Source organism: Macrobrachium nipponense, chromosome 9, assembly GCF_015104395.2.
Source record: "Macrobrachium nipponense isolate FS-2020 chromosome 9, ASM1510439v2, whole genome shotgun sequence".
NCBI classification, from domain to species: domain Eukaryota; kingdom Metazoa; phylum Arthropoda; class Malacostraca; order Decapoda; family Palaemonidae; genus Macrobrachium; species Macrobrachium nipponense.
Genome location: NC_061110.1, coordinates 12,620,987 through 12,633,486, shown reverse-complemented (window position 1 = coordinate 12,633,486; position 12,500 = coordinate 12,620,987). Strand labels below are relative to the sequence as shown.

Below are 12,500 nucleotides of genomic sequence, written 5' to 3'. Positions count from 1 at the left end.
CATAATTTAAAGTCTTATTATTTATTTAATTTTATTAGTTCATAATTTAAACTCTATTATTTATTCAATCTTATTAGTTCATAATTTAAACTTTTTTTTTATTCAACCTCCAGGAATATTGATTTAGATGAACGTTTCTTCTTTTTCTTGGCATTTTCTTCGGTAAAAAAAAAAAACAGACGTTATTGTCAGAACTTCGATTTACGCTGTGTAATATTTCAGCAGCTGCAATAACTCACACAGTCGTCACAATTTTCTCCCACGTAGGTACTCGTGGCTTCGATTCACTCTATATCACCTTCATTCATCAATGGGCTTCGTGATTCTTGAATGATTGAATTCCTCTTTATTTCTCGCTCGTTACTGTAAAGCAGTTCACTTAGAATGAGAATGGAATAACAGAGGTGTCTTTTTTTTATATAGCAAACATTGCAGTAAATGTAATTGCAGCAAAAAGATGAAGGCAAATAATCGGAAAATTGATAGCCGACACAATCAGTATTGGAATAATCGTGAATGACCAAAGAAAACGGGACTGTAACCTGCAAGAAGTACAGGGGAAACCCTAAAAATACACACTTTGAATCAAAAGTTACATGACACGAGATTTTTCTTCTTTTTTTCTTAGTCTCTGAAGAAAACAAAACACTAGAGGAGGAACGGAGTTCATTTGTACCTTCCCGATTCATTCAACACAGATTTATCGACATAAATGAACTTTGATTCATGAACACATTTAATGAAAAATGTAGACTTATAAGGAAACTTTCATTACGCAATGTGTAGGACTCTTATCGTTAAACAATTGCGTTCGATTTTCGGATCGACGTAAAGTACCAGCTATTAACGCAGTAACCATGATCCCTCGTTCCCTCTTGCTTGCATTTTGCATGCTGTTTTGTGGTTCCTCTAGGTGTGGCTTTTGTTTACGAAATTATATTACTATAAAATGTCTCTCACTACATCGACCGCTGTGTGATGTAACTCGCTGCCTTTCTTCAAACAGTTCTTTCAGGCATATCTCGTTTTATCGCTGATAATATTACTGTACATAAGGAGCTATTATTACACACACACACTGGGTATTGGAGAATTGCTACTGTATAGGTAAACACACACACCACACACACACCCAAACACCACACACACACACACACACACACATATATATTATATATATATATATATAACCAATTAGCATGAAGGAACACGTGCTTGAGAATATCACAAAATCCCCATAAGAAGGTGAGGAGTGAAAACCGAGACTTTAAACGATTACTTGCTCCTAGAGCAGCCCGTAGGTGGATGAAACAAGAGAAGTTGACAGAGTTTTATATACAAAATAAGAAGGGGGCGGGGTTACCCAGACTAACAAACTGTAACCCCGCCCCCTTCTGTGTTTTCGGATAAAGCCGTCAACTTCTCTTGTATTCAGTGTGAACCTGAAAATGTAGAATAAACTACGAAAGTTACTGTTCAAAGTCTCTTTTATGTATGAGATATGTAGCCATTCGCCAAATATACTTTATTTTTTGGTAATAGTAATAGTTAGTAGTAGTAGTAGTAGAGTGTGTGTGTGTGTGTGTGTGTGCGCGCGCGCGCGCTTATATTTTATTAAATATTTATTTTATAATGCAGTTTTCTTCTTTTTTAAGCAGTTATAAAAACTTGATTGAGAAAGATCTGCTATTTTATGGAAAAGGGACCTTTTGGAGAGAGAGAGAGAGAGAGAGAGAGAGAGAGAGAGAGAGAGAGAGAGAGAGAGAGAGAGAGTTTAGAAATGAACGAACGTTAAAAAATAAATGAATAAATATATATAAGGTCAAATCGAAACGCCATTAAATCAGCATCACCTGTTGAACCAGGTGTGTTTTGTTTAGAATACATGATAAGGCTCTTCTATCAACAGTCACATTCACATGTGGTGGGTGTCCGCCTCTTTTTCTTTCTTTCTGTCTTTCTACTTTTTTTTCGTAAAGATTTGTTTGCGAAAGATAAACTTTCGGTGTGAATTCTAAATAGTGTTTTGTGGACTTTTGTTCTTTTATCTATGCGTTTTTCGCTTCTCGGTTTTATTTCCTTAAAAGAATTTTACTCGAAAATGTTTGTAATACGAGATGCTTTGATGTCGCCTCATTTGGACGGGTATTGTGTATCATTATGGCAAGAATGGGCTTCAACAGAATGTTTTTAAGGTTTGGCTTTTGGGACAATGACAACTTCGTTAAAATTTGGAATGGATCCGGACGGTGATGATGCAATGTGCATTTTTTTTTCTCTCTCGTTGACGGAGGTATGCGTTCTCCGAGTACTTTTCTGGGCTCACTGCACGCATATTCTTGACAAGACCATTCAGAAGTGTCTCTTGAGCCTTCCGTCCCACTGAAGAAGGCCTTCTGCCTCCCAGCGTTACTGTAGTTAGACAAGTACCCTTCTCTTGGGCACCGGGATTGGTATCTTCTGTAGCTTGGCAAAAGAGCTTACCAAGTGGGACTGCCTCTCCAGTGTCCTATTTGGTTATGGAGAGACGAAAGGAGGTGGGAATGATCATTATAACAATGAAAGTGTTTGCTAGAAGGATCATCTTCGCAATGTAAAGTGATGGCGATACGAAGGGATATTCGTAGATGCTACCAATCGGAATTAATGTACAACACCCGTCCGTCCAAAAGACGCCTCGTCAAAGCATCTGACATGACAACCATTTTCGAGTCAAATTCTCTAAGGAAACAAAACCGAAAAATGAAAAACGCAAATAAAAATGAAAGTAAACAAAACGTTATGTAGAATTCCCACCCAAAGTTTATTTTTCGCAAACAAGTTTTTAGATTTGTTAACCCCCTCCCCCCCCTTGATGATCCCTGCGCTCTAATGTTTTTTGAGTAGCAGCGGCTCTTTCCGCGACTTGGAAAACTTTGGAGTTATTCCCCTTTTTGCTTGTACTACACAAAAGTTCAACTTTTTTGCATTGTCATGTAGCCTCCGCAGATTGCTATTCTATGTATATGCCTCGAAGTACTCGTGCAGTTAATGACTTCTTTTTCATCACCCCTTGCATTGACATTCATTGCCAGTCAGTCATTTATCATTTGGAGACATCAACTATCCCGCACATTATTATTATTCATGACGCACTTTTGTCTCCTACAATTCTCTCTCTCTCTCGCGGCCGGAATGATGATCATCGGACATTTTGGCAAATGGACAATTCGCCGAAGAACATTTCGCAAAATGGAGTGAGTGAGCACATGAAATTCAGAACATTCCTCTTTATTTTTCTATACATACTTTCTGAAGGCAGACTGTAACAAAATGACAACACCATCGCATGAAAGCTGAAAGTCTGTGGAACAAATGTTAAAGGCTAAAAGATCGTATTTCTAATGTTTGTGTGTTTGTGTGGTGTGTTTACATTCCATTGAACCAGTGGTTATTCAGCAACGGGACCAACGGCTTTACGTGACTTCCGAACCACGTCGAGAGCGTATTTCTTATTTCTTATTTCTTATGTCATTTCTTAATGTCGCATTTAAACATCCCATCACACAGCGGCAGCCACTAGTGGTGCTTGAAAGCAGGAAGCCGCAAGTTTTGACGTATTGATGACAAGATTTTCCTTCTACTGATCTCTTCGGTTGTCAGTTAAAATGTTCGTGACTCGAAGTGCTCACTTTTAGTTAGAAAGCATCAATGGGTGACTTATCCCTGCATTGTATGGCAATCGATGTAGCTTCCTCTGACTTTTTTTTTTTATTAATCTTACTTATTATTTCTTTACTTATGTTAAGAAAGTGTGACATATCAAAACTGACAGATGCCAGCTCGTTCGTTCAGGATTGATTCATGAAATTTTTGGTAAAAAGTGAAGTTCTACGGCAACTTCAGTCATTCAGCGCTATAAAAAGTGAAAAGAGGGCGTCGGAGTGGTTGGACAGCAAGACAGAGAGACAGAAAACAAATGAGATGAAGGACGAGGTTCTAAAGGTGAATATGGGAGACACAGAGACTTAGGAAAGGAAGCGAGAATGAAGGTCAAGTAAAAGGCTTAAAAAGTGTGTGCAGGTAGGCCTGACCAGACACTGCACACACTCTTTAGTAATGCCAACGGTGCGCCACGTGGTGTCCACTGATGGCACTACTCCCTTACGGAGGGTTCGGTCTTTAACTCTTCGGTGAACTATCCGATCGGTGAAGTGTGTCTTTTGGTAAAATGTCTGCCGCCTCCTTGTCTGTTGACTAAGAGGCTACTACTTAACTAATAATTAATTAATAATAATAATAATAATAATAATATAATATAAACACATGGGCAGTGCCAGTAATCAGATACAGCGCAGGAATAGTAGAATGGACGAAGGCAGAACTCCGCAGCATAGATCAGAAAACCAGGAAACATATGACAATACACAAAGCACTACACCCAAGAGCAAATACGGACTGCGTCAACATCGAAAACAGAGCACTGGGGCAATATCTGAAAACCAGTGAAGACGAGTGGCTAAAGAGTGCATGGGAAGAAGGACTAATAAAAGTAGACGAAGACCCACAAATATACAGAGACAGGAGAATGACAGACAGAACAGAGGACTGGCACAACAAACAAATGCACGGACAATACATGAGACAGACTAAAGAACTAGCCAGCGATGACACATGGCAATGGCTACAGATGGGAGAGCTAAAGAAGGAAACTGAAGGAATGATAACAGCGGCACAAGATCAGGCCCTAAGAACCAGATATGTTCAAAGAACGATAGACGGAAATAACATCTCTCCCATATGTAGGAAGTGCAATACGAAAAATGAAACCATAAACCACATAGCAAGCGAATGCCCGGCACTTGCACAGAACCAGTACAAAAAGAGGCATGATTCAGTGGCAAAAGCCCTCCACTGGAGCCTGTGCAAGAAACATCAGCTACCTTGCAGTAATAAGTGGTACGAGCACCAACCTGAGGGAGTGATAGAAAACGACCACGCAAAGATCCTCTGGGGCTATGGTATCAGAACGGATAGGGTGATACGTGCAAACAGACCAGACGTGACGTTGATTGACAAAGTCAAGATGAAAGTATCACTCATTGATGTCGCAATACCATGGGACACCAGAGTTGAAGAGAAAGAGAGGGAAAAAATAGATAAGTATCAAGATCTGAAAATAGAAATAAGAAGGATATGGGATATGCCAGTGGAAATCGTACCCATAATCATAGGAGCACTAGGCACGATCCCAAGATCCCTGAAAAGGAATCTAGAAAAACTAGAGGCTGAAGTAGCTCCAGGACTCATGCAGAAGAGTGTGATCCTAGAAACGGCACACATAGTAAGAAAAGTGATGGACTCCTAAGGAGGCAGGATGCAACCCGGAACCCCACACTATAAGTGCCACCCAGTCGAATTGGAAGGACTGTGATAGAGCAAAAAAAAAAAAAAAAAAAAAAAAAAAAATAATAATTATAAAGAAACAAATCCATAGTTATGTATTTGTACATATATTCAAAGATAAGTATTTAAATAATTACTTATTCATAACTGAGGATTTTGCTCTCCACTGTAAGACTCATGCTACTATGAATATATCTTTAATAATAATAATAATAATAATAATAATAATAAGAATAATAATAATAATAATACTCATCCTTTTTTCACTGTTGCCAACCCCTCTTTCTCTTCCGGTTGAAATGTAATTTAGATCTTTCCTTTTCTTAATTCTTATCTCGACCCGTTTTTTCTTTTATCTTTCCCCCTCTCCTCTTCTTTTTATCTCGCTTCGTTTTTTTCCATTTGTTCACCCTCTTTTTTTTTCTTCCCTCCGCTCTTTTTTTCTCCTTTGGGTCATTTGGATGATATCGAAAAATTCAAAAGTAATCTCAACTCAAGTTTTCAGGAAGGTTTGCCTTCATGTGCGGAAAGGAAAAAGGGAGATTCTGGAGTTTATTTTAAGATGTAAAGAATGGAGAGTGTTCAGAAGTAGTAGTAGTAGTAGTAGTAGTAGTAGTAGTAGTAGTAGTAGTAGTAGTAGTAGTAGTAGTAGTATTATAGTGTGGGGAGTCCATTATTATTATTATTATTATTATTATTATTATTATTATTATTATTATTATTATTATTATGTACATGAGCTGAGAAATAATTTCTCTTGTGAATAAAATGCATAAACGAAAATAAAATTAGGGAAGCGGCTTAGAGAAGGTAATAAAAAAATTTGATGAAAATAACTGGTAAATATAGATCATAATGAACAAGAAACTATTTAGATCAAAGCACCCACACACAACACACACACATTAAAATGCTATCAACTTTCTTAATCATTATAAAAAATGAACAAAAAAATAAAAATAAATAAAAAAATAAAAAGTTCAACAAAATTAAACTTGACATTTTCAAAACCTGGTGTTTTGATTTGTCGCTGGAGTATTTATTGTTTCACTGTCATAAACTCAGGACTTGCGCATAAACGTTATTAATAAATGCGAAGTTTTCTAAAGAATGGAAAGTTTGAGAAATCCCGGTCTTGACATTTTCCATTGCTCAGGCAGAAGTTTACTGAAGTGTTGCATAATTATCAACTGAAGAATTACTTATGATTTAAGAAACTGAACTGAATTGCATGGGGGGGTTGTAATAGGTTGTCACTAACATTACTGCTACTACTACTAATGGTAACAATGGTAATGATGATGAAGATGATAATGTAGAGACCGTGTTGTAAGGTAGAGAAGTGACAGAATTTAGTTCTTTCATAGTCATCGTCATAGTATCCTCTCGTAAAGGCGGTAAGATAGCAACTGACGGGATCACAAGATCCCACAGATGACAGATCTCTTGATCAAGCACAGATGCCAATAGGTCCTTGCGTACACAATTTATTTATATTAATTTTACCGGTTTTCCAGCTGGCGCCAGAAGCTTTATCCTAATGTTAAGACCGAAGGTTTGTTAGTTATGAAAAATACAAAATTGATTTAAAAAAATTGTCATTTTGTTTAATGAGTGTTAAATTCAGCATTTTTAATTTCTTGTGTAGAATTACGCTTAAATTGTGATTGTTTAGTGATATGTTCTTCGCCTGTTCTGTGAATCTCATCTTCTGTTATTCTACCTTTGTCCATTCTTCCACTGTCCATACAACATTCATTGCTCTATTTTCCTGCTGTACATTTACTATCGTAACCTAATATTTAGTCATAAAGACACTAAAGATCTTTGGGGGTGGAGGAGACCCACTTTCACACCAACCCAGTCACTCTCCTATCCACATATTCTTACAAGCGAATCATTTCGGACATTTTTTTATTGGTTTCAACAACTCATCTTTTTTTTACTTGTATTTGCATGCCATGTCATCTTATTGTTGTAGCAACCGCGCACTCAACACAATGATCTAATGCTTCCCTTTCGACGCTGTCGTTGCAGGCATGCCTAGGATAATGGGTGGTTACCATGGATAATGAACAACCGCATCAGGAGCTGGTGAAATGTGTGGTTGTGGGGGACACGGCCGTGGGCAAGACGCGCCTTATCCGCGCCCGGGCCTGCAACAAGCAGTTCTCCCTGTCGCAGCTGCTCAACACCCATGTACCCACCGTCTTCGCCATCGATCAGTACAGGATCTACAAGGAGGTGAGTAGTCCCTGCCTCCTGCATTCATCTGCAATTTTGCCGAGTTTTTGCTGTTCATCTTTCAGGTTACGGATTGGTTCCCCTCTCTGGGATGGATATTATGTTCCCCTCTCTGGGATGGATATTATGTTCCCCTCTCTGGGATGGATATTATGTTCCCCTCTCTGGGATGGATATTATGTTCCCCTCTCTGGGATGGATATTATGTTCCCCTCTCTGGGATGGATATTATGTTCCCCTCTCTGGGATGGATATTATGTTCCCCTCTCTGGGATGGATATTATGTTCCCCTCTCTGGGATGGATATTATGTTCCCCTCTCTGGGATGGATATTATACTATGTACATATTGTTTCGCCATGGGCGCGGTTTCCTTTAGAGGATATGACTGATTGATTATGGAATTTAGGGCATAGCCCAAGCGCTGGGACCTGTAAAGGTCATTCAGTACTGCAGTGGTATGTGATTGAATGAATTGGATTAAATAACTGAATACTGAGTCAATCAAAATCTAATATACAACTGATCAATGAAAACTGCAGTTAAAAATATCTAATGATGCACTACCACTAAAACTAAGGTCATCCAATGATACATAGCAATTCAAAAACCATTTGCACCATAATTAAAAAATGTACATATTGTATCCCCATGGACGAGGTTTCCTTTGGGGGATATGGTTCCAGTAAGGTCGTTAGATTCGAGTTTGTTTGCCTCTGGGTATTCTCCACCCAGGCAAGGACCCACCAAAGTCAGCTACTTGCCAAGTACATATCTCGCTTCCAGGTCAGGTCGAAGAAATATAGTGTGTGTTAATAGACAATCCTTAATTATAAATGTGTGTGTGTGTGTGTGTGTGTGTGTGTGTGTGTGTGTGTGTAATACTGGGTGGAGTTGATGTGGAGAATCTTTGACCTGTGCGTCGTAAACCTAAATGTGTGATGTACTGCAGTTAGTCCATATCCGTGACTATTATTGACCTTGTAGTTGCCTCCAGACAGTATTTTGTATTAAGAACTGAAACTTTAGTTTCTCATACAACGCACTTATCCGAGCTCCACATTCCAGATTCCATAAAACTATTCTGCACTGTAATGCTATTCCTATGGCCAAGGCAGATGATGTTGAAAATAAGTTTACAGCTTCCCGTGAGGCGTTGTGAATTTGGGTGACTTGAGGTGAGTTTTCAATTGCTTTCCAAAGGCAGACAACCCTTTCGGCTGATGTGTTGACGTTAAACAAGAGCAATGAGAAACTCATTACACTTGATTCCTGTTTTTATGAAGCCAAACTGACTAGTTTAGCTTACCTCTCCCGGGAAATCAAGAATCTTTTACTCAACCTGGGAGCTGATGACTTAAATAAGCGGGCTTTTCATTAGAGCCGTTAATGTCAATAATAAAAAGAATAAAATAAACTGATTCCTTTACAGCAGCAATAATGTCAAGTCCTGCAGGTTGTGTAGTTGTCCTTCAGTCACTCCATACTATAGTAGATTCACATCAACCGTGATTGGCTGCTGATAAGCCAATCACAGGGCTGGAAACTCTCGAGAAAGTTCACATGGGTAGGATCTATGTTCCACCTCTCCTGAGGGATAGTTTTGGAAAGACGTATCCCTCAGGAGAGGTGGAACATAGATCCTACCCATGTGAACTCGAGAGAGAGAGACTGAGAGCTTCCAGCCCCGTGATTGGCTTATCAACAGCCAATCAGGAGCGTCGTAAGGGTCTGGCCTAGATGGCAAAATCTTTTTGTATTTTAGATAAAATAAACGCCAGCAATGTTTTTCAAGAAGGTCAACTCTCCAGCTTCGTCAGGGAACCTAACAATAATCCGGACTTATTCCGGGGATTAATGGAATGCCAAATACCTGACCTCCAAGACCTCCCCCCCCCCCCCACCACCACCACCACCACCACCACCACCACCACCACCACCACCACCACCACCACCACCACCACCACTAAGGATTAGGGCCCTCCAGTGAGTAGGGGGATGACCAGCATAAACCGCACAAACCAGAATGTCAGGCTGTCATGAGATCAAGCAGAAACCTGATAAGAAGATTTCACCATGGTACAATTTTTGTCCAGTTCCATTCCCACTGGAATTGAGGACAGTTGTCTTTGTCAAGCATAAGTATTTTAATTGTGTTTACAGCAATATATGAAGATTTAAAAACACAAGAAAAGGATTTCATTATATATATATATATATATATATATATATAATATATATAGATATATATATATATATATATATATATTTGACAGTCTCTTTTTAGGACCTGTCATGTTGTGAGCTTTGCATCCTCGTTTTGCTTCTCCACTTTGGTTTCTCTTCCACTTGCTTGACGCACATTCTTGACAGCCACAGCCACTCAAATAATACAGAGCCCCAAGGCAAATGCTTGTAAATGCATATGAAAAAATTTTAATTAATAAATAAACAGTGAATTCAAAATTTAATTTTTCCAACTCCAAACTGTTTGAGGCAAGGCTTTCATATTCACGAAGCTTTTGGGGTGTAATCTGTTTCCAGAAGTAAAATTTACCTGAGAGTGGTGGAATCTAACTCCTAAAACTTTAGAACTCACTTGGTTGTCAAGAATGTGTCCTACATGTAGGAGAGAAATACGTCACACAGAAGCCGAAAAGCCCTATGAAATGGCCAAGTTCGTCAGCAAAAACGATCCTGAATATAAATACAATGGCTTAAAATGGCTCAGATATTTTTATCATTTTCAAAACTAAGTAGTTTTCCAAGACTACTATTATTAAGGGTAAGGGTCCAAGTACTACTATTAAGTGGAAAGAGATGATAAAAGCTGAGGAAAACATGGGTAAATGAAGGTGCAGACGAAAACAGAGGCCAGCGCCTCAGTGGCGTGGTTGGTTTGGTGTTTGCTTCTCACCTCGGTGGTCACGGGTTCGATTCTCGGCCATTCCATTGAGGAGTGAGAGATGTGTATTTCTGGTGGTAGAAGTTCACTCTCGACGTGGTTCGGAAGTCACGTAAAGCCGTTGGTCCGTTGCTGAATAACCACTGGTTCCATGCAACGTAAAAACACCATACAAACAAAACGAAAACAGAGGCCAACTAGAAAATTGACCCCTTCGGTCGGAAAAGGAAGGCCCCTCACTCAGGAAGAAGGCGTAGATTTACTCATATTCTTTCGACAACTTAAGTGAAATTTCTGTCACAGTACTTTTCACGAAATATTCATGGTGTTAAATGTTTTCTCCTCTGGGAACGGTGACAACATCTGCATGCTGCGCTTGGTTAGAAAAGTGAAGTGAAGATAGTTCTAAACAAACAGTAAGGAAAGACTCAATATGATGACAATAATTTTTGGGGGTAAATCATGACAAAAAAATAACACATTCAGACGTAACTGAATATAAGAACATTCCTTCAGTCTTCTTTTACTAGATCTGGAAAATGACGCAATTCCCATTATGTGTAGTATTATTTTTTTTATGTGTGGTTATTTTGGTCTGACGAAGCCTGCTTCGTTAAGTTGGGGACTGTATTGGCTCTTAGTATTAATGTTTTGTCATAAGATAACCCCCCCTTAATAATAGCAGTTTAGTAACACTGAAATGTTACGTCCAAATCCCGTAGGCTTTTTCAACAGAGGCCATTCAACGATACAAGTTAAGTATAACTTAGTTTTATCAAACCACAGCCGATTAACAGCTCTCCTAGGTCTGGCCCGAAGGACTAGACTTTTTACGTGGCTAGGAACCAATTGGTTTCATGCCAACAGGACCTACAGCTTATAGTGGGATCCGAACCACATTACAGTATATCAAGAAATAAATTTCGAATGGCCAAAAATAAATTCCTGTGATTTGTCACTGAGCGGCCGCAGGAAGCGAACTCGGGCTATCAGACTCATAGTCAAGCACGGAATTCACTCTATATAATATATATATATATATATATATATATATATATATATATATATATATATATATATATATATATATATATATACTATACATACATACATATTGTGACAAAGTGCCAAGTATCTGGTTATTACACTTACCATTGATTAATTGTTACCTCACAACAGCCAGACACCTGAACCTTCATCAGAGGTACTAAACGACTGAGTACTCTAAAGGCAACAGTGATCCCTTAAACAACTTACCAGTATTGCAGAAAATCAGACTAAGTTCATTAAAACAGGTGTGAGGTAATCTTGTAAGTAATTAAATTAATTAAAGGGCATCACTTCATCAACAACTTTAAAAGTCTAAGTATTTCCCCGATTTCAGAAGTCTAAGTACTTCCCTGGTTCTAACTCACTTCAAGTAAATTGAAGGAAAGCAGCTCAATTACCACTCTATGTTTCTAGCTAACATAAACATAATTAAATACTGGTGTAAAATAAAGAAAACACTTATAAAAATTTTAAATACAAAAATTTATTATTAAACTCAAAATTTATAAGTGAAATTCACAATATCACGGAAAATTACTGTTACTTGAAAACAAAGCAAAGTTTAATTAATTCTTGAATTAATTAAGCAAAATTAAATCAAAATTAATTTATCACAAAATTCCAGAAAATCAATTCAATCAAAATTCAGAAGCGCTAGGCAATAATTAAAATTTGGAAATTAATTCACAAGAGCTAAACAACAATGAAATTTGAAAAGAATTCTAAGTAAATACAAATTAATTCACAAGGGTTAAATTCAGTTAAATGTGCAACGATTAATTAATGAAAATAACTAAGTTAATTAAATTGTGAATGCAAATGAAAACACAGAAAAATGTGGAAAATACCAAAATTGTAGAAAGTATTAATCACACAGAATATAAAATAAAAACACATACTTCAATAAGAAAATGGAT

The 12,500-nt window shown here is 37.9% G+C and overlaps 1 protein-coding gene across 10 annotated transcripts in view; it reads left to right on the top strand.

Moving 5' to 3' along the window:
* LOC135218577 (rho-related BTB domain-containing protein 1-like) overlaps window positions 1-12,500 on the top strand; it is a 142,659-nt gene that overhangs the window by 88,363 nt on the left and 41,796 nt on the right. For all 10 annotated transcript variants that reach the window (XM_064254991.1, XM_064254990.1, XM_064254989.1 and 7 more), the window contains one exon: window positions 7,423-7,629. In XM_064254991.1, coding sequence (XP_064111061.1) covers window positions 7,450-7,629 — 180 coding nt within the window. In that variant the 5' untranslated portion in view covers window positions 7,423-7,449. The remainder of the gene's footprint in view (window positions 1-7,422; window positions 7,630-12,500) is intronic.